The sequence below is a fragment of the Herpailurus yagouaroundi genome, unplaced genomic scaffold (assembly GCF_014898765.1).
Source record: "Herpailurus yagouaroundi ecotype Mexico unplaced genomic scaffold, PumYag 215, whole genome shotgun sequence".
NCBI lineage: Eukaryota > Metazoa > Chordata > Mammalia > Carnivora > Felidae > Herpailurus > Herpailurus yagouaroundi.
Window position 1 is genome coordinate 11544721 of NW_024412446.1, and position 20952 is coordinate 11565672.

A 20952-nucleotide genomic window follows, 5' to 3' on the forward strand; every position below is an offset into this window, starting at 1 on the left:
CATTAAAATCAGAAAGAATGTCTAAGTTGGACGTCACTAATTAAAGTGACAGATGTGTACTGTTTGTAATAAGGAAAATAACAGGTTTGGCTCTGTGAAGAGTTATAGGAAAGCTGGTAATCTAGTAATAGTAATCACCAGATAAAAGGCAATATTCCCAGGTACTGAGTAATTCCGCTGACTTGGCCTTCAAAATTTAGACAGCCAACATAATCAGGAAATCCTATTTTTCTAAGCCTGCAACCAGTGAAAGAATAAAGATACTTACTAACGGCCTACTATATGCCAGGTACTTTTCATGTTTCTTTCATATAAAGTGGAATCAGTATACACATTTTTAAAGAGTGGACAAAACACAAAAAAAGCATTCCCAGAGCAGAACTTTTTCCAGACATGGTTAAGCATGGGCAACTAGGTACATGGATTTTATCTTGTCATAAATGCCAGAACACAAATGCTACCTGGATGTTTTCAGGAGGCATGAAGGCATCATTGTGTAACACAAAATTTAAGTTAAGGAAATGTTTTAATCCACCAACAAAAGAAAAAAGGAGGTAAAGAATAACTGCTATTCTACAAGTCCTGGGGACCAAGCTCATGGAGTTCACTTGCTTAGCAAAATGAATAAATTATGGTCTGTCTTACCTTGGAGGTGACATCAATTCCAGTGATGAAGCTGCCAGCCTTGTTTTCGTATCTTCTGCTTGTGTCCTAACACGAGGGGGAAGGGTGAGAAATGCTAACAGCAATTGAGGAAAAACTCATGATAAAAGACAGTTCCGTGGGGCGCCTGGGTGGCTCAGTCGGTTGAATGTCTGACTTCGGCTCAGGTCACGATCTCGCGGTTCGGGAGTTCGAGCCCCACGTCAGGCTCTGTGCTGACAGCTCAGAGCCTGGAGCCTGCTTCGGATTCTGTGTCTCCCTCTCTCTCTGCTCCTCCCCAGCTGACACTCTCTCTCAAAAATAAATAAAGATTAAAAAAACTTTTTTTTTTAATTAAAAATTTTTTAAAAACACCAGTTCTGCAACAGATTCCTCTGGGATAGTCATTCCTTTCAGCAATCCTTCCTCACCCTGACAACCCTTTATTATGAGGAAGCCTGTCTCAGCGACTCTGGGTAGTAAGCAATCAACCCCTCTAACAAGAAATCTTTTCTAGATCAGCTCCTGTCCCAAACCTTAACTAAGTCTATCAGCTGAAGGTATTTAGGTAAAAAAAAAAAAAAAAAAATCTACAGGCTTCCATGAAAAATGTCCAAGATAAGTTAAGGCATACTCATTCATCTCCCCAACCCACACAGGACAAATTCATCATGTCATGCCACCAGGTGGAGCACAACTCCTCACCAAAATGCAGAAAGTCCAGACTCACCTAGATCTCCTGGGAAAACAGTACAGTGCAATGAAAAGAGGATGGGACTTCAAAGCCCAAGACTCAAGTCACAGCTCTGACATTCACTGATTACATGACACTGTACAACTCCTTTGGTCTCTCTGGGCTGGGTCTCCTCCATGGTATCTGCCAACCTACCTGAACTCTTTAAATGCTCTCCCATTTGCTCTACAGAACTTAACGTTTCTCCAACAAAACAATCTTGTTCCCATCTCAGAGCCTTTGCACCTACTGTTGCCCCTGCTGGGAACACTTTCTTCCAAATCTGCACACGGTTGGTTCCTTTTTTGTCATTTAGGCTTCAGCTTAAATATCACTATCTCAGAGGAATTCCCTGACCATCCTATCCCACTGGCTTCCCACACTGCACACCCTCTCTGTCTTCTGTATACTCTGTCCCATTAATATGTTTTACTTTCTTCATAGCACTTACCACTGCTAGAAATTCTTTGTGTCCTCCAACCAAAACATAAACTCCAGTAGAGAGTTTAATAGGGACACAAGAATTGCATGTTGCACTGAATGAGTAAAGGGATGATGCCTACTTCACAACTGCAGTAATATTTAAACAATACGATATAGTAAATGGTAAAATGCCACTACGTTGTTACCAGAGTCATTATCATTTGCTGTCTTTAGTGATTTCTATCTTCACCTTTTTCCATAATTTCAGTTTAAAAGCCAGACTTGCTGACATGTGGTAAAAAGTAGTTCATGTTAGATGAGAAATTAAGTACATGAGAAGAGCCATGCAGGACTGAGACCAGCCCTAAGAACCAGACCCACCAAATCAAAAGCAAAACGCCTCTCACCAACCCCCTTGTGTTAAAAGACGGACCACTGTTGGTTCGTTTACGTTTTGGTCTCACTAAGGGTCACATGCTGGGGCCACGGTGAAGGTGTTATACAGAGCAGCTGAAATGAGGACAAGATGCCTCTGAAGTCACAAAAGAAACACTGAGTTTCTGCTGCTGACAAGTCCAACCCTCCAAGAGAAACCGCGAGTGCTATGTTTAACAAATATCAGCTGCACCGGAGCTGAACTCAAGGGAGACCTGGACACCGGCGTCACTCGACAGTTCCTTCTGTTCCCGCCTGCCCCCCCCCCTCCTTTATCTCAAGCCCTCAGACAACCCCAGCCCCTCCTCACTCACCCCTTTGCACAGCCTGGCTCAGAGAAGCAGCAAAGGGGGTGCCCTCAACTACCCCCCTCCGCTCCCCCATCTTCTCCAGCCCCCTCAACACCCATTTCCGGGCGCCCTGGGGTCCCTTCTCCCGCTGCCCGTCTCTCCTCGAGCTTGGCGCCTCCGTCCCCTGAGCGCTCGCTCCCGGTGACTCCCCCAGCCCAGGCGCCGGCCGCCTCCCCCGCGGGACACTAGCTTGGCGACCTCCTCCTCACCCCCGCCCCCCGCCCGTACCGGGATCAGTTCTTTCAGTGAGCGCCGCACCGGCACAATCTCCAGCTCGCCCTCCTCCACCTCCATGGGCTCCGGCTCGCCACGCTCCAAACTAGAGTCCGTCTCAGGAGACGGGAGGCCCAGGGCCGGCCCCGCTGGGGCCTCTGCTTTCACCGACACTCGCAGGCCCCGTACGGCCGCCATAGCCGCCCGCCGGCCGCACCACTGAGAGCCCGCCTCGCACACCCGCCGGCTAGAGCGCCGCCGCCACTGGCTATAGAGCAGCCGCCGCTGCTCCCTAGAGTGTCACCTGCTTCGGCTAGAAGGCCCCCCCCCACTCAGCGCTGCCGCCCCCTGGTGGCGGGAGAAACCCAGGACAGATGGAGCGGGACCTGGTGAAGAGAAGGCGGGCTCGAGTGAAGACGTGGGCGGGGCCTGCTGGAGGGGGCGGGGCCTGAAGGAGATTGGTGTAGTCCGCTCTGAGAGAATAGCTATGCCTTGAGCAGTAAACCTGCTAGAAAAGGCAATTTTACTGAGAGAGCATTACATGTCAGTGTTCCAAGTGCTTGAAATCATACAACTCTATTGAATAGGTGTTATTATTACCCTTTCACATATGAGGAAACTGAGGCATAGAAATTTACCCAAGGGTTTATTTAAGGAATAAAACCTGAACCTGAGCCTACCAAGTCTGGCTCCAGAGCCCACAGAAAGCCTTGGTCTATCACTTCTGGGCAATATGTAGGTTTACAACATACTTATCTTGAGAACCTTTGTCTCTTTCAAGTCTCCCAATAATTGGCCCATTTTACATGCATAAAAATTGAGACTCCAAGAGGGTAATGAACTGCCCAAAGCCCAGAGCTCGACCCCCAATTTCTTGACTCCCCAAGGCTCAGTCCACTGTAAATTCCTGAGCATGGTTTCTTGCAACATTTCTAACAGCCTGGTCGGGAGACAGGGAGAGTCCTCTAGGCTTCCAGAGGGCACCACTGGTCAGTTTTTGCTTTGAGTCCTGATTTTTCACCTTTCTCCCTGTGTTACCTTGGTCTAGTTCTGGCCCCTAACTGGGCCCTATCTTCCCATCTGAAGAGGGCGTAGGTGGATTCCTACGGTCTCCCAGGCCCTACCAGCTCTGACGGTGGAGGAACAAATAATTATAAACCAAGGGAGAATATGATCAGCATCAGACACACCTGGGTTCCAAACTGACTGGCTCTGCCCCTTGCACCATGTGTGACTTTGGCCAAGCCACTTAACCCTTCCAAAATCTTCAGTAAAATGGGACAATATTTCTTACCTCCCCTCAAAGGAGATTGTGAGGGTTACATGATGTATGTAGATGCAGGACCCAACGGAAGGGGTACAACACATCAAAGTTTTTCTTAAATGTGGGCTGTATCGCAGCACGAACACAAGATGGGGCTCTTTAGAGGGCTAGTTTTGCTTGGTGACAATAGTTACAACACTGGATTGAATGCATGGAATGCATATGCATGCATTTTTAAGAACATTTCAAAGACATTTTTTGCTTGGAGTGGCCAGCTTTGGGTGACAGTTACAGACCCCACCGTTACGCTTATTTTTAGGCCTGAAGGGGAGAGGGATGGGGAGAGGAGGAAGCAATCCTTCCTCAACTTTGGCCTCAGGAGGCCAGCACATAAAGCTGGGTAGGCCCTCTCCCTTCAGCATAGGAGTCTTCTTGCTTGAGGATCCAGGCATTGCAGTTCAGCACAGTTCAGAGGAAAACCAGTCCCCTGGCGGAGCTCTAGCTGGCAGGAGAATTAGTAATCCAGAGCAAGCCAGGGCATCAGGCAAACATCAAGGTTCCTAGACTCCTACCAGGAAAGCCCTTTGTGCCTATCCTTTTTGGGTTCACATAATTTATCCCCACCTCACCACCTTCACTTCTATCCTCAGTGTTAGCCTGCTGTGGTGGAACCACAGAATTAGGAGGGGCAAAGAATAATTTTCAAAAAAGTCAAAAAACATGACTTACGTATAAAATGAACATATGTCAAAGTTTTTATTCACTGGTTAATGAATGAGGACATCAATAAGATATTAAGACTTGTTCAAAAGAGAATTTGAGAATGAATACAGATTTGGTCAAAGGAATACTGAAATGAACTTAACAAGACAGGTTAATGCCCCACAAGGCAAGAAAGTGCAACCTTTGGGGTTCCATTTTCTACCAGGCAGAAAATATCTACATTGCTATTGGACAAGAATTATTTACTCATTATAAGTCTCCTAAAAATTAGCCTCTACACTTACAGAGTTGTAAAATGCCGTAATCAATAATAAGTCAGAAGTCAAGCAAAGATACACATCCCTAGAAAATCAGGTGATCACCAGCTGAACTGGCAGGTTGGACAACACCTGACACTACACTGAGAGGACATCAGTGTAGTTCTTTTTCCTATTCCTTTTTCCTATGTCCAAGTCTGGATGATTTTTTTATTAACAGAGGAAACCAGGGAAGTGGGACATTGGGACAGACAGGATAGGGAGTTCCACGAAGGAAATGATCAAGTGGCAAATGTGGTGGAACTTGGCTTGGGTCTAGAGGTTTGTTGACTGTTGGTGACCTTGAGGAGACCAATGTCCATGAAGGGGAAGGTACATTAATGGTGCAATGTGAGAAGTTATGGACGACTCTTTTGAAAAGTTTGTGAAGATGGAGGCTAGGAGACAAGGGAGGATATTAACAGGGTGTTCTATAGAATTCACTTTCTTTTTTTTCTTTGACTGAAGTTGGCCACACCCTTTCCTTTCTTTCTCTCCCATTCAGGGATGAGGGGAATAAAAATAATAGAAGCATACCTCTCCCAGGGTAACAAAAGGAAAAGCCATTAAAAGGCAATATAAGCTTCTAAGGTGAAATCAAATGCTACCCGAGAACTGGTAACATGGCCCACTGACCTGATGTGATGCCTATTCAGAGATGTTCTTTAATGTTGTTTTAAATTGGGCAAACATAACCTCATGCTCCACACCCCCAAGTTCATGTCTATCCTTGGAACATGTACAGGTTGTTAGTTAAGGAAAAATTTCCACAGTTAAAAGAAAGGTTATGAGGCAGCTGGCCCTGGTGAGGGGGTTGTATCCATGTCCCCCAACCTGCTACACAGCTGAATTCTTGAAAGGACTATCATCCCTCATTTTCTCCATCTGACTTGACCATTCAGCCTCATGGACACTGATGGCAACTCCCTAGTTCTTGAAACTGCACACACTCTTCCATTATAAAACCACACTTGGTTTTTCTTTTTCACCTTCCCTGCCCCTCCTGCTCCAATGCCTTTTTGGGTTCTTCCTCTTTATCCAGTCCTCCATGGGTCAATTCTAGACCCTCTTTCCACTGCCAACCATACTCCAAGGACACCCACATCTCCATCTCTGGTTCTCCCCTGTCCTCCAAGCTCCAGATCCACATGTCTAACTACCTACCGCACATCTTCCCTTGAATATCTCAAGGCACCTCTGCTTCCTACATCTCCCTCATGTCCGTCTGCTTCTTTGCATCCTCTTGGCTACTGCTCCTCAGCTTATTTCCATCCCAGCTATCATTGTATCCTATCTTGTCTGGACACTGCAGTGGCCTTCCCCCCTCCCCCCCCACCCCCCGATTTCTCTGTTTTTCTGATTCCTTCACCCTTATGCCTCCTCTACACTGTAGCCAGACTGATCCTTTCAATACACGTTATCCAGGTCTGCCTCCCCTCCAGCTTCACTTTGCACTGTTCTCCTCACTCCCAACATCTCCGCTTCAGTTGGTAAGCACCATGCTCCCTCTTAGCACAGGATTCTTGCACAACCGGATCTCTGTTTGGAGCTTTCTTTCCTCCCCCTTGGCCTAGTTAGTTCTTCCTCAACTTCAGATCTCAGCTGGAACCTCCTTTTCTCTGGGAAACCTCCCTAACTACTCTTAGAAAGCCACCACAACAAGCCTTTCCTATACAGCACTCATGTCAGTTCAAAATCATCCACACACATGCGTGGCAACTTGATTAATGTCTGTTGCCTGCAATAGACTGTGAGAGCCATGAGAGCAGGAATAGCGTTGATTTAGCTGAGTGTCTAAGTCAGTGTCTAGTCATAGAAGGCCCTGGACATATACTGAAACGATGGATGGATTGATGGATGGATGGATGGATGGATGGATGGATGGGTGAATGGATGGACATACCTAAAGAAAGTGAGACTTTTGTCCACATTATATTTAGAAGCATGGAGCAACAGATCTACTACCCATCTTTACCAAATTCTAGACCAGGGCTATCCATGTCAACCATCACTGTTTGTTAAAATCACCTAGGTAAGGATACATACTTGCAACTGGTAGATAAATAAGTTTTGGAGATGTAATACACGGTACAGTGATTATAGAAAACAAAACTATTATAAATATTAAACTAAGAGACTAGATCTTAATTGTTCCCACCACTAGAAGAAATGATAAGTATGTGAAGAGACAGAGATGTCAGCTAATGCTACAATGGCAATCATATTGTAGTACAAATGTATCAAATCAATATGTTGTACACCTTAAACATACTATATCAAATGGCAATTACATCTCAATTAAAACTGATGAAGAAACTTAAAAATCAACTGAAAAGATTGGAAGCTAGGAAGCTGAAAAGATTACATACTGTATGATTCCAACTCTCTGACATTCTGGAAAAAGCAAAAGTATGGATACAGTAAAAAGACAGTGGTTGCCAGGGGTTGGGGATTTGTAAGGGGTGAGGGTGGGGGGAGGGAGGGATAGACAGGTGGAACATGGGGGACTCTTAGGGCAGTGAAACTATTCTGGACCAAACTGTAAGGATGGAGACATGATATTATACATTTGTCAAAACTCATACAATGTACAACACAGAGTAAACTCTCAACTGTGGTCTTTAGTTAATGACGATGTGTCCGTACTGCCTCACCATTTGTGACAAATGTACCACACTAAAGCAAGATGTTACTAACAGGGGAAACTGGGAGGCCAGAGAGGAAGTTGAGAGGGTATAACAGGGGACTCTCTTTGTACTTTTCCTTTCAAAGTTTCTGTAAGCCTAAAACGTTCCAAAAAATAAAGTCTATTAATTTAAAAAAAAAAAATCATGACTCCCAGACCAGTTAAATCAGATCTCTGAGGGTTGAGCCCAGGCATCAGGGTGTTTTCAAAGCTCCCTAGGAGATCCTGGCATGTAGGCATGTTGATAACTACTATCTAGACTGAATTGGGAATGGGAGGGGGAGACGGCAGCTGGGAGCCCTCTCTCAGCTCTGAGGCAGGTTTCCCAGGAAGGTGGGTGGAAATTGGCACGCCTTGCCTAAAAGGAGATGGGAACGGCGAGGGGATCCTCTTTTGTGAAGGCCCCAGAACCTTAGGGATGGTCCCTTGGACTCTGGGGGAGACCAAGTGTACAGGTTTAACCAGCTTCTTCCTGTGTTGCAGCTCCCCATTGTTCCCTTTCTGTTCCTTCAGCATAGAGCCCTGTCCAGGCCACGGTGGCGGGGGGGGGGGGGTGCTCTTGAGGAGCCCCCAGGTCTGCGCGCGGGGGGCGCGGGCAGGGAGGGGAATGTCACAAGATCCTCAATGCAGACAGCAGCAGCCAATTGCAAGGACCACGGCTAGGAAAGTGACTGATCTTGCAGGGGATGGGGCAGAGTGAGCCAGTCAGTAACAGGAAAGAAAGAGCCACAGCAGAGGGCATCTGAGAGAGAAAGCAGGAGGGGCTTCCTCCCACATATCCTGGAGTGTGGGGCAGTAGCCTTTGGAAAGCCAAAGGGGTGGAAATCTGGGTTATAGCTACAGGGGAGTCCTGAGCTAGTTTGCTAGGCTGAGGAGCAGGAACAGGGAACTGGAAAAAGCCAGAGATATACAGGCCAGAGAAAGGCCTCATTACAGATCAGGTGGAGAAAATGGGGCTCCCAGAGGGAAGGCCCCATCTTGTGATTCAGCTGAGAGATGCTTTTTGATCGGTCTTCATCATGGTGAAACAGTCAATGGGCAGATATAAGTTGAGAAAGTGACTCAGCCAGTGGATGCGGTTGCAATTCCTGGGCCCTGATTCCAGTCTTGTGGGAGAAGGACTGGACACCAGACCACATACCAAGGGTGTCTCAGGGGCTATGGACCAGGGATGGATTCCTAGAGGAGGTGACTTGGAGATGGTGGGGGCCCAGGCAGTGGGGAGGGCAGGGAGGCTGACCACAAAGCTGGGATGGGCTAATGACAAACTGGTCAGCTTAACCTGGGAGGGGATTGGCAGCTGCCCTGGAGAATGAGAGGATACGGACTTTGTTCCCTGGGTTGTCCTAGCTGGAGAAATAAATGGGTCTGAGATCCCAGAGGGCAAAGCCAGGTCTGTGTATGTATGGGGGAGGGGACCTGGGAAGAAGATGGTCATTTAAGCCATGGCCACCCAGTCCACCAGGGGGCTGGAGTGGTGCAGGGAGTCCTTGCAGACCAGGGCTCTGTACTGCCGGTGAGAGGGAGAAGAAGCCTTTCTCCAGACCCTTCTGGGCCTCAGTTGATCCCCAGAGTCCAGTGCCACCCACTGCATGGCTCCCCTGGCCGGTCTCGGCAGGGTCCCAATGGCCCAGGAAGCAGGCCTGCTTGTTTGCCCAAAGGGTGTTCAGGCATGTGTGTGTTTGTGTGTAAGAGACTCCATTATCTGTGGGGTGTTTATATGGGTCCCAGTATATGTCTGGGTGTCCCCCTGGGAAAATTGGAACCCACAGTAGCCTTGAGCACTCCTCCCTCTTCTACCTTAGACTGAGACCACGTAGGATAATAAGTATTGGGGAGATCAGATACCAAACAAAGTGCCCATGGGTCCCAGAGCCCAAAGAGATTCTCTGCACGTAATCAGGGCACTCCAAGGGCAAACCCCAGACTGGCCCCGAGCCTTCAGTTGGACACCACTGGCCTCGGCTCAGCTCCCCTGTGTTTAGGCTTAGAAGTACAGCCTCTGTCTCTGGTTTTCCTAGATGTCCTTACCCTGTGCAGGGTTCTCCATTTTCCTGGCAGCTGATGTGGGAAGACCTGGGTGGGGTGGGTGGGCTGGGGACCTGGGCTCTAGTCTGGCTCTTCTCTGGCTTGCCATGTGACGGAGCGAGACACTATTTCCTGAGCCTCAGTTTCCCTACCACGGTGTGCCTCCTAGAGTGGTTGTCCTTGTGGGGAAATGGTGTCATGCACCTGTGGTCCTATTCAAAGCTCTTATGCATGATTTGGCCTGTCATACCCAGGCCCAGGGCTTGGTGACCAATGCCAGGGATGAACCAACCCCTTGAAGGTGGGACTGACTTTGACAAACAAAGGCAGGGATGAGGGAAGGTGGTGTGCTAGAGAAGTGGGTGGGTCTGGAGAGCTGTGGGGAGTAAGGACTCAATGGAGTGTGGGGCATGGTTAGGAAACCATCCAGAGAGGGTAGCAGGGTTGATGGCAGGGGCCTCAAACTGGAGGAGCATGGTAGGGTTCTGAGAGGGAGGAGTATGGCCAGGTTGGTGCCTGAAGATTGCTCTGGCAGGCAGTGAGAGGATGGATTGGAGTCCTAAGGACCAAGGCCAGATCAGTGAGGAAGTGAGAGATGGTGGGGAAGAACTGGGAACAGATCTACTTACTGGTCTCGGCATTTGGGAAACTTCTGCCTGGCTACCAGTGTCCCTCTCGTAGAGGGCTTGGTACAGTCCCTCATGGGACCGTCACAGGATGACCAGGAAACATGCAGGAGAAACTTTGGTATCCATTCCTCAGACGGAAAAACTGATCCCCAGGCTGGGTAGCCTTTGGCTTGGTCTCCTGGTGGGCTCCAGTTTTACCCAGCTGGGAACTCCACAGACGGGTAAATACCAATCATGCAGGATAAGCTGAGCCCATAGTCATGAAGGCTGGTTCCGGGCAGCTCCAGAGACAGAAACTTCTTTTTAAGACCCTCCCTTGCTGAGTCCTTACTAGACACACAGCACTGTATCAGATGCTTGGCACCAGGACTTCATCTAATGTCACAAGAACCCCCCGAGGAGGTGCTGCTGTTCTCCACATTCTACCAATAAGACAACCGAGACTCCTCTCCTCCGATGGCTTGCCAAAGGTCACACAGAGCTATTAAAACAAAAGCTTGGATTCAAGCTCAAGGCTGTCTGGCCTCAATGATGACTGTTCATGATGGCCATGGGGGGCTACTATGAGCAGGAGGCTGCAGGGTCCAGAGAGCCCATAGCAGTGCTCAAGGCCAAGGGGCCACAGTAAAGACACTAGGCTCATGTCACAGAGACTCCGTGATGCTCCACTGGGACTTTTGCCCTATGAGGAGTGGGATGGCTCCCAAGGACCCGATCTTGGGCTCCCTGGGCCCCTGTGAAACATGGGCAGCCCATTGGCTCCTAAACATCGTGTTCTTCCCAAGGAGGGGCCGCAGAACCTGCTCCAGAGCCTGAGCCACATCCTGGACTGTAGCTCCTCACCCTCCAGAGCCAATCTTTCTCCCTCCCTCTCCCTCCTTTCCTCTTTCTCGCCTCCGTCCAGAGCGCCTCTCACCACTGTCCTTTTCAGACCCTTGCAGAAAAACTAGCAAAGCCAGCGATCCAGCTGGTGAGAAAGAGCACACATCCCGATGTTGAAAATGTACACACAGTTTGTTGTTGTTGTTGTTGTTTAACTCAAGAAAGGGCTTTTATTGTTTTTAACTCACTTCCTGGGAAGTTAATTTTTTAAACACTCTTATGGAGTTTGTTTATCATTTGTGCTACATTCAAAAGCAATAATGCCAACCCAAACCTTCAGTGATGCGGTAAGCACCCCATCCAGGCTCACGTGGGCAATGAAGCCAGGCCCACCTTTGAGGTCTGCGAGGGCAGGTCCAATCGATGTAGGCCCCTGAAACTCCCACCCTCTGGGCCCCGGTGTAGAGATGCTCAAGGAAACTTGTGGATCTGTGATTAGCCTCCCATGAACTCTGAAAAAGTGTTCTTAAAAACAGTATCGAATTATTGTTTAAGCCCTGGGTTACAATGCCTTAGTGCAGAGGGGCCAGGGAGAAATGTGGGCCCATTGACAATGGGCCACATTCTGCTCATAGCCTTAAAGACACATAGAAACTATATTACAGATGCACGTGCCAGTGCGAGACATGCAGGTGTGCTGTGTGCAGCAGATGGGCACGCACATGAGTGTGTGCATGGAGGCGCGACACATACCCACAGGCACAAAGATGAACAGGACACAGACACTCCTCCAGCCCAGCCTCCCTTTCCTTCTCAGTGCCCACCTTCCTGCAGTAAGAACCCCACGGAGGCAACTGAAATCCCGTGTTTAGCCCATGTTTTCAGGGGAGGTATCTGAGTCCTGCTTTATTTTCCTTTGGGGTTAATCTCTTGAGCATTTGGTCAGTAAGTGCCAAGCCAACCAGGCACAGATCCCAGGGAGAAGATAAAGTCTGCCCCAGCATGGCCAGGTCCACACACATGCTCCAGCGCACCAGCTCTGAGCAGGCCGAATGTCAACCGTCTTTGGGGTGAGGCAGTGGCAGGAGGCCCACCTCTCTGTGGCCACCTGCCAGCATGCACACCCCACCAGGGTCCCGCTTCCAGTGCTGCCTCCAACCTGGGCAGTTTGTCCTTCATTGTAGGAACGTGAGGGCAGCTTCTGGGGCCAGATGGGTAGGCCAGTGTAGGGTCGGAGATTGGATTCCAGTTACATCAGCATCTGCAAGGCCACATCCCTGTGAGTCCAGGGCCTTTGGTCGGCCAGCCCCTGGTGTCTCTCCTACAGGGGAGCCACACGGGGAGGGAGTAAAGTGGGCAGGGAAGGTGGGTGCTCCTGGCTCAGGCCCCTGCCGGAAGCTTTCATTTAACCCATTCTCCCGGTGGCGCCGAGTGTGACAAAATCAAGGAAGGTCAGTCCATCCCACCTGGCTGCCAAATAATGAGGAGTGTGCCGGGAACCACCCAAAGCTGTAGGAGAGCTTTCTAGGTGTTCCCAAGCAGGCCTTTACACCACTCCACTCCTGACATTAAAAACAAAAGTAAAAGACGGCAAAAAAGGAATCTGAATTCTCCAATGCTGGCCCCTGCCTCCCTGAGGCCTAGGAATACCCACTGAGGGCTCAGAGCCTCCATGTCAGCATTCTCAGTAGACAAGAGCTCCGGCAGGACCCCCTCTGAGGTGGGCAAGGTACAGCTCTCCATGCTCATGAGGCAGTGAGCCAGGCCCGCCTGGCTCCCCGTGGGCGGTCTCTGCTATGGTGGTAAGCCAGGACTCCACCTGCTACCTTGGTTTCCTACCTCCTGCCTTGCCAAGCAGCCAGGTGGCGTTTCTAAGGCACCATGGGTACCTCTCTTTCCCATAGGATGGATCCCATCAGGGAGAGCCAGGACAAGGAGAAAGGCCTTATGGGAGCCCCGCCCCCCAAGCCCCAGATGACAAACATTCCAGTCCTGTCCCTGGACTTGCGCGCTGAGGTCATGCAGCATGATAGAAGGAGGAGGGCCGGAAGAGGGGCCACAGTCCTCAGCCCCCTGCCCGCAGGGGCGACTGTCGGCATGAGGGCAGTGGGCCTTTGGAGGCGTGGGATGAGCGTGCTGCCGGCGGCCCTGGGCGCATGCAGGGGCTCAGGATGCAGCCTCATCTTCTTGAACGCCGGGGAGCTCCAGGCTCTTGCCCCCTTCGCCACACCTGTCTTTCCTGTTCAGGGGACACCACGGGCAGAGGGACCTCAGGGGTCAGAACACGCACTCAGGAAGACACTCTCACACATACTCACACAGCCATTACTTTCCACAATTTCTCAGCCACGTCCCCCTACCCATTTCCCCAAGCTCACCTCAGCCTCGCCCCCCCCCCCCACTGTGGCCCCTTGCCAGTCTCCCTACCCCTAGCGTCGGCCCACAACCCTCCACCATTCCTTGTCGCCTGGAGATGAAGTCCACACTTCCCAGCCTGGCTTTCAGAGCTTCTTACAACCTGACCCGGCTGGCTCACAACCTGACCCAGGTCACAGGCTCTCCATGTTGACCTAGCTCAGCCCCCATGGTCCTGGGTAGAGGAGCTTTGGTTTTGAATTTCCTTTGCTTTGTTCACAGGGAAGAGTCTACCTACCAGTTTTGGAATTTCGTCATGTAGCGAATAGGTTCCTGTATCTGATTATTCCCCTAAGATCTTTCTTTTTAAATCACCAATGAATAGGTTCTGATATTTAAAAAAAAAAAAAAAAAAAAAAAAAAAATCAATCCCATTTAACTCTACTATAGAGTTTCACCACTTATCCCAAAGCATAAAGAACAGAGTCTGTCGGGGCGCCTGGGTGGCTCAGTTAGTTAAGAGTCTGACTTTGGCTCAGGTCATAATCTCATGGTTCACGGGTTTAAGTCCTGCATCGGGCTCTATGCTGACAGCTCAGAGCCTGGAGCCTGCTTTGGATTCTATGTCTGTCTCTCTCTCTCAAAAATAAAATTAAAATAGGGGCGCCTGGGTGGCTCAGTTGGTTGAGCATCCAACTTCAGCTCAGGTCATGATCTCACAGTCCATGGGTTCGAGCCCCGCGTTGGGCTCTGTGCTGACAGCTCGGAGCCTGGAGCCTGCTTTGGATTCTGTGTCTCTATCTCTCTCTGCCCCTGCCCTGCTCATACTCGTGTCTCTCTCTCTGCCTCTCAAAAAGAATAAATGTTAAAAACATTTTTTTTAATAAAATAAAACATTAAAAACAAAAACAAAAACAAAAAAACCCACAGAGTCGGGGCACCTAGGTGGCTCAGTCAGTTAAGCATGCAACTCTTGATTTCAGCTCAGGTCATGATCTCACTCACAGTTAATGAGTTCGAGCCCCACATTGGGCTCTGCACTGACAGAGCCTGCTTGGGATTCAATCTCTCCCCTCTCTCTGACCCTACCCCACTTGCTCTCTCTCAAGATAAACTTAAAAATAAAAAAATAATAAATAAACTTAAAAATTAAAAAAAAAAAAAACAGAGTCTGTCAAGGATAAATGTTGGGACTCTATGATGAAGTAAAACCTACTTTTCAAAATTCAACTTGGGTCACAGAATTATAGAATTTTATAGCTGAAAAGGATTAAGCCCAGTCCTTTCACAGTCCAGATGAGGAAACGGGCCTTTCTCCCCATTAACGTGTCCATAAAAGGACAATGATTAGTACAACCTTGCTCGGTTTTATTCCTGGGTCCCAGTTCTGTGCCAGATATAGACTAGAGGTCTTTAGCCTGTGACTGCCTTTTCACACCCCTAGGGGGCACTGAATCACAGGCACTGAGCTAGAGTTACCAGATGTCCAGATTTGTTCATTACGGTCCTACTTATGCCTTTTGTCCTGCCATAAATAGTAACAGATTCCTCTTTCACTCCCAAAAGTGGCTCCATTTAGATGTTAAATATGTGATCCCCTACACTAAACCCAATTCCAGCCTCGAGGCCTGCAGACCTAGAGGAACCCAGGGAACCCTTCTTCCAGTCCTGCCCACCTCACTGAAGAGACAGGGAACTGAAAATAAGCTCAGTACCGTCAAGGCCTCTCCAAAGCCCCCCCAACTCAACTTCCATTGGCCAGGAAATTTGTCAGCTGGAGGGCAGGAAGTTGGTATATGGACATTACTGAGTGCAAGCAACCTCTGGCTGGAGCAGACCCCAGCTCACCCACTGTGATGGGACTTGACACTTCTGAAGAGCCCACTTACAAAAGGGTGGCCTCACACGAAGCCAGCGTGTGGGCCCCTGCACAGCACAAGTGGTGCTACTCTTTCTGGACAGGCTGAGGTACGCAGACAACATCTGGCACTCACCTCTCTAGGGAGCACGCCTTTTCCACACAGCGGGTGGAAGGGGCGGAAGATGGGGGTGGGGGTGCACAACGTCTCCTCCCTGCAGCATCCTTCATGGGCCAGAGGAAAGCAACCAATGTCCCAGGACCACCTTCTGGTCTAGGACCCCGCAGGGTTTTCTCTCTGCAGGTCTGCGCACAAACTCCAGCAGGCCTTGTTGGCATCCCAAACTGACTTTTATTTTAATGGAAGAAGGCGGAAAAGCTGAGGACAAGGCTCACAGAGGTTTGGGGAATTGCTTCTCTGACCTCTCCTAGGAGGTGGTGAATGCACATGCCTGGGTCACAGTAGGGAGCCTTCAACAAACGGGAATCTCTTCCCTGGCCCTATCAGCCAACCCATCCATACTTGCTGGACAAACATTTACAAAGTGATGACTGAGCACATGGCCTCAGCAATGGCTGGAGGTAGCATGAGCCACTCAGGAAGGCAGCTAACAATCCCCCCGGGCCAGGAAGAGTCAGCAGAAGTGCCCCTCCTTCCACAGACAAGCAACCTTCTACAAGGAGCGGATACGAGGCCTATCCGCAAACCTCTACCAGGCTGCCGTGGGCTGAGGACAGAGGTGTAAACAGGGCCCTCCTCTGAGACCTGGCTAGTCCCCAGGCTCCAGGCTCAGCTTGCACAGCCCAGTGACAGTGAGAGTCTCAGGGATATAACACAGCCCCCACCCTACCCCAGGGATCACCCTGCAGGCCTCAGCCCACAGATACTTACGACAGTAAGTTTCCTGGAGCAGACATAGATCGCTCTTCCCTCCGAGCTTGGGGCTCAAATGGGTTCCCAAAGGAACGCTTTCTCAGCATGGACTTAACCAGGATCTGGGGAGGACACACATGTCAGAGTGAGGAACACAGAAACCCAGGCTCCCAGACACATTGGCAGCCCCTACTCTGATTCCCTGAGGGCACAGCTTCCAGGTGGCCCTGCTGAGGCTCCCTTTCAGTCAGCAGAGAAAGGAAGAGAATTCCAAGCAGAGGAAATGGCAAGGGCACAGCGGTGATGTTGAAAGGTGAATTCTGGGAATGGGGAGGAGCTCGGCACAACTGGTGGGGGTGCCCAGAGGCCAGGAACAGACTATGAAGGGTCTGGAATGCCAGGCTGAAAGGGGGCTTTATCTTGAAGACATGGGGCGTGCAATCAGGAAATGCTTTACAGCTAAGGCGGGGAGCATGCAGTGAAGGAGAGGTTGTGCCAGGCAGAGCAGAGAGGAAGCGCACAGCAGCCTGGGGGAGATGCCTGGACAGGTAGAGGCTGCTGCACCCCAGCTCTCTGACTTTGTCCCTCCTCCTGCAGCAAGGACAGTTCTAGGCTGCTGCCTACACACACACACACACACACACACACACACACACACACACTCACAAACACATGCCTGGCATGGGGGTGCATTCAGTCATTCGTTTACTTCATTCATTCATTCATTCATTCATTCAATCAACAACTATTTATCAAGTGCCTAGCATATTCCAGACACTATTCTAGGTGCAGGGGCCACACTGAGGTAAAAATTCTTGCCCTTTATGGAGCTTATGTTCTAGTTAGGGGGACAAGTAGTAAATAAGACAAATCAGTAAAATACGTGAGTTAGCGATACGGGCTAAGGAGAAAACGGTAAAACAAGGCAGGAGGATATGGAAGGACAAAGAGGAGATGGGAACTTTTGATAAGGGGCCAGGGAAGGCCCACTTCTCACTGAGGTGACTTTGGAGTAAAGGTCTGAAGGGAGTGAGGAAGCGAGCCCTGCAGATTTCTGGGCAGGAGCACCCCCCAGGAGGAAAGGGAAGTGCAAAGGTTCTGGAGCAGCAGCTTATGCAGCACATGGTTGGAGCTGAGCAAATGGAGAGAGGAGAGGAGAGACGAGGTCCACAGGGAGATGGGGGCGGAAGGTACGCAGACTGTGCAGGCAGTCAAGGTTGTGGCTCCTACTCCGAGTGACATGGGAGCCTACGTGAGCAGGGTAGACATGAAAAGTGACATGAACAGTCACTGGGACCCACCCTGGCTGCTGAGCTGAGCACTGACTGTCATGCGGGTGACGGTGGAAGCAGGGGACAACTTGGGAGGCTATTCCAGTGGTTAATGGTGGCTAAGACAAAGGAAGGAGCAGCAGAGACCCTATGGGAGCTGACTGGTTCCAGAGACCACAGAGCCCTGGAGCTCTATGGAGCACAGGAATAAGCAGGACTCTGGCCACCTGTCCCTAGCTGGGCCTGGACCAAGCAGGGAGGGCTAATGCACACAGGCCTGATGTACCCACAGCACAGGTACCAGCCCTCTCTTTGCCTTGTGCTTACTCTGACTCGCTGTGATACCTCAGTGCAGGGCAGGTCATGGTTCTCAGTGTCCTCCACAAAACCCCATGTGGCCACGAGGGGCTACATGAATAACTTCCAATAGTTAACATGGAAGATGTCCAGAGAAAGATGAGAAAAAGTAAAATGTGAGAGGAGAGTGGAGGGAGCACGTGGGTGCGGTCCAAAGAGCTCAGGGCCACCTCTCCAATTCAAACGCTTCCTATGCCTTCTTAGCGTCATGTCCTTGACACAAAGTACAGCGCTTGGAAGCAAGGAGGGAAGGAGGGAGGGAGGGAGGGAGCGAGGGAGGGAGGGAGGAAGGAAGGAAGGAAGGAAGGAAGGAGGGAAGGAGGGAAGGAGGGAAGGAGGGAAGGAGGGAAGGAGGGAAGGAGGGAAGGAAGAAAATATTTCTTCCCATCATAGTGAAAGATCCTCGGTGAGGGCAGTATATTTTTTAAATCACTCACTCTCCTCACCAAGCCTCCTGGTCTCCCTACTGCAAGACTGAATAACATGGCCTCTTTCCCCACTGCCTTCCAGCAGCTCCCCAGTAGATCAGCACTGGGGATGACTGACCAGATGGCCCTCTGTCCCCTGACAGGGCCCGCATAGAGCAAGTCTCAGGCAATGACCATGCCCTCCTCAGGCCCTCCCAGGATAAGGGAGTCTTTGGCCCATCACCCTCTTACCACCGTGGTCCAGCTGGGGATGAGCTTGACCGAGTTCTTCACTTCCTCCTCGGTCACCTCCACCACACTGCAGTGTTCCTCCTCTGAGGGAAGGGGCTCCTCCCCACTCTTGGTCACCCAGGGGTGCAACTGTGGAGTGGGAGGACAGAGAGAGGTCAGACAGACACCCAGTCAGCAAAGAATACCACGGGCATTCTATCAGCAATCGCCTTGAGGGGACCCAACACCCATAAACTCCCAATCCAAACCCAATATATATATGACTTGGTGTAGGGCTCTCTAGAAGGAGATACTGAGGCCTGTTTGCTGTGCCCAAGGCCAGCCCAGCTCAAGACCTCTGGTTCCCCAACCTTGATGTCTGGCACCCCAATCCTCGTTTCAGGATTCTTGTCTAGCATCTTCAGGATTAGGTCCTTGAGCTCCTCACTGATGTCTGGCCTAAAAGTGGGGAAGGAAGGAGATGAGGGAGAGACAGTCAGTGAGGATTCTTTCTTGCCCACCTCTCCATCCCCACCTGCTCTGGGATTCCCTGAATAGTACATGCCAGGTCAGAGACACACCCAACCCTCACTTCTCAGAGAGCAGGAAGGTATTGAGGCAGAAGGAAAGAGTTTCAGAACAAGTAGATGGATATCCTTCTTTCCTGAATAGGAAGTAAAGCCATCTCCTCCAGAGGCAGGGGCCACAAATACAAATGCGGTCCAGGGGTACTGGATACCCTCTCAGTGCAGAGATGGTGAGGATAGTGAGAAAAGTCATTTTATGGGACACCAGGGGCCTTCACCCCGCTCACCATCTTATCCTCTCCTCTGCCTGGGAGGTAGCCAAGAAATACTCTCATTTGACAGAGGAGGAAACTTGGGCCCAGAGAGGTTAGCGGGTTGGCACATTGCTACCCACAAGAGTGAGGGCAGGGATGAGAGATTCAGGGGAAGGGGGAGCAGGACACTCAGCCCCACATTAGCCTGACTGTTTCTGCCCAAACTCCAGGCTTCTTTGCTACCAACATTTTTGGGGAGCCCATCCATCCAAGCCTGCAGAGAAGGAACTCACTCTCGGGACTGTTGACCTTGGTTCCCTCTGCTGTCCTAGATATTTAATCCCATTTACAACTCTTGGGATGGGAAGAAAGAGACCTCCGGCAGGGGGTACAGCAGGAGGAAAGGTACAGAGGCAGGCAAAAAGGGGTGGAGTCTAGTTGGCTAGTGCTGTGGGGGAACAGGTGGCAGAACCCAGATGTCCTTGAATGCCAGGGTCAGGGAATGGCCTCTTCATGCAGGCTTTTGGGAAGCCTTGGAAAAACTTTAAGCAGGAGATATGGTGAGATTTGTTGTGCTTCATCAGGGTCACCCTGGCCTGATTGGCGGCTGGACTGGAGGGAGGCTGGCAGCAGGGAGACCAAAGAGAAGGTAGCTAGATAAATCCAAGGACAGAACCAGTCAGGGGCGCAGGTGGCAATGGAGTCAAGAGATACAGAAGAGGTGGACTCAACAGGGCTCGGGGACCAGACAGGGAGTGGGAACGAGGGAGCAGGAATCACTGAGGACAATGCCCAGGTTGGTTTCTGACCTTCCCAGGGCACTTTGATCAGATGGCAGAAGGGCCTGAAAAATAAGGAGCCATGGTAGCCAATATCATAACCAGAAGAACCACAGATGAGCAGGGAGACCTCTCCAAATAGTCCCTCTCGGCTCAGAGACCCCAGTTACAAATGAAGGGATGGGGAGGAGGGAGTGGCTTCAAATCCCAGACCCACTGATAACTCTCCTCTGGAGCCTCCACTTTTCCATCTATGAAATGGGGAAGCAAACTGGGATCTTGAAGCCCTCCTACCCCATGTGGGGTAGATAGGGGTTCCCCATGATTCCAGGGTCCGTGTAAAGTTGATGCCCATTGACCCCACACAGGCCTTTAGTGAAGGAGTAGTGTGAATGTGTGACCTGGGGTCATTCTTGCCCAACTCCCAGCCTCAGAGTTCCATTTGTACAGTGGAATCCGATTAGATGTCTCTGAGACCTTGCTCTACAGTCCCACCCCTCCATCTGCTCAGGAGCCCCTCCCAGGGAACAGCACCCCCAGAAGGTTGGGGTGGGGCCTTCAAAAGGCAAATGCTCTGCTACAACTCAGACATGCCTCCCTGGGGGTGGGCAGGAGCCCCCTTTCATGGGCAACTCACTCCTCGGGAAATACCACGGCCTCATTCTTGATCTTCCTATGCAGGGCCAGGATGTAATCGTCGATGAACGGGCACTGTGGGGTGTAAAAACAGACAAAGGATGCAGGCCCAGGGCCTCGACTTGCCTTGGGGGACTGACCCCGTTTCTTGGTGTGGCC

General features: G+C 50.4%; 2 protein-coding genes across 5 annotated transcripts in view; both read right to left on the bottom strand.

Moving 5' to 3' along the window:
- The window catches only part of NCBP3 (nuclear cap binding subunit 3), a 33764-nt gene extending 30736 nt beyond the window's left edge, over window positions 1-3028 (bottom strand). For both annotated transcript variants that reach the window (XM_040455580.1, XM_040455581.1), the window contains exons 1-2: window positions 2812-3028; window positions 646-711 (exon numbers count right to left, since the gene is read on the bottom strand). In XM_040455580.1, the coding sequence (XP_040311514.1) occupies window positions 646-711; window positions 2812-2994 (249 nt within the window). In that variant the 5' untranslated portion in view covers window positions 2995-3028. The remainder of the gene's footprint in view (window positions 1-645; window positions 712-2811) is intronic.
- Window positions 3029-11435: 8407 nt separating this feature from the next.
- Window positions 11436-20952, bottom strand: part of CAMKK1 (calcium/calmodulin dependent protein kinase kinase 1) — a 28443-nt gene continuing 18926 nt past the window's right edge. The window contains exons 12-16 of one of the 3 annotated variants that reach the window (XM_040455600.1): window positions 20795-20868; window positions 18969-19056; window positions 18619-18747; window positions 16350-16453; window positions 11436-13483 (exon numbers count right to left, since the gene is read on the bottom strand). In XM_040455600.1, the coding sequence (XP_040311534.1) occupies window positions 13411-13483; window positions 16350-16453; window positions 18619-18747; window positions 18969-19056; window positions 20795-20868 (468 nt within the window). In that variant the 3' untranslated portion in view covers window positions 11436-13410. Of the gene's footprint in view, window positions 13484-14697; window positions 15683-16349; window positions 16454-18618; window positions 18748-18968; window positions 19057-20794; window positions 20869-20952 lie in introns of those variants that run through there. The other 2 variants (XM_040455597.1, XM_040455599.1) reach the window with 2 other exon arrangements.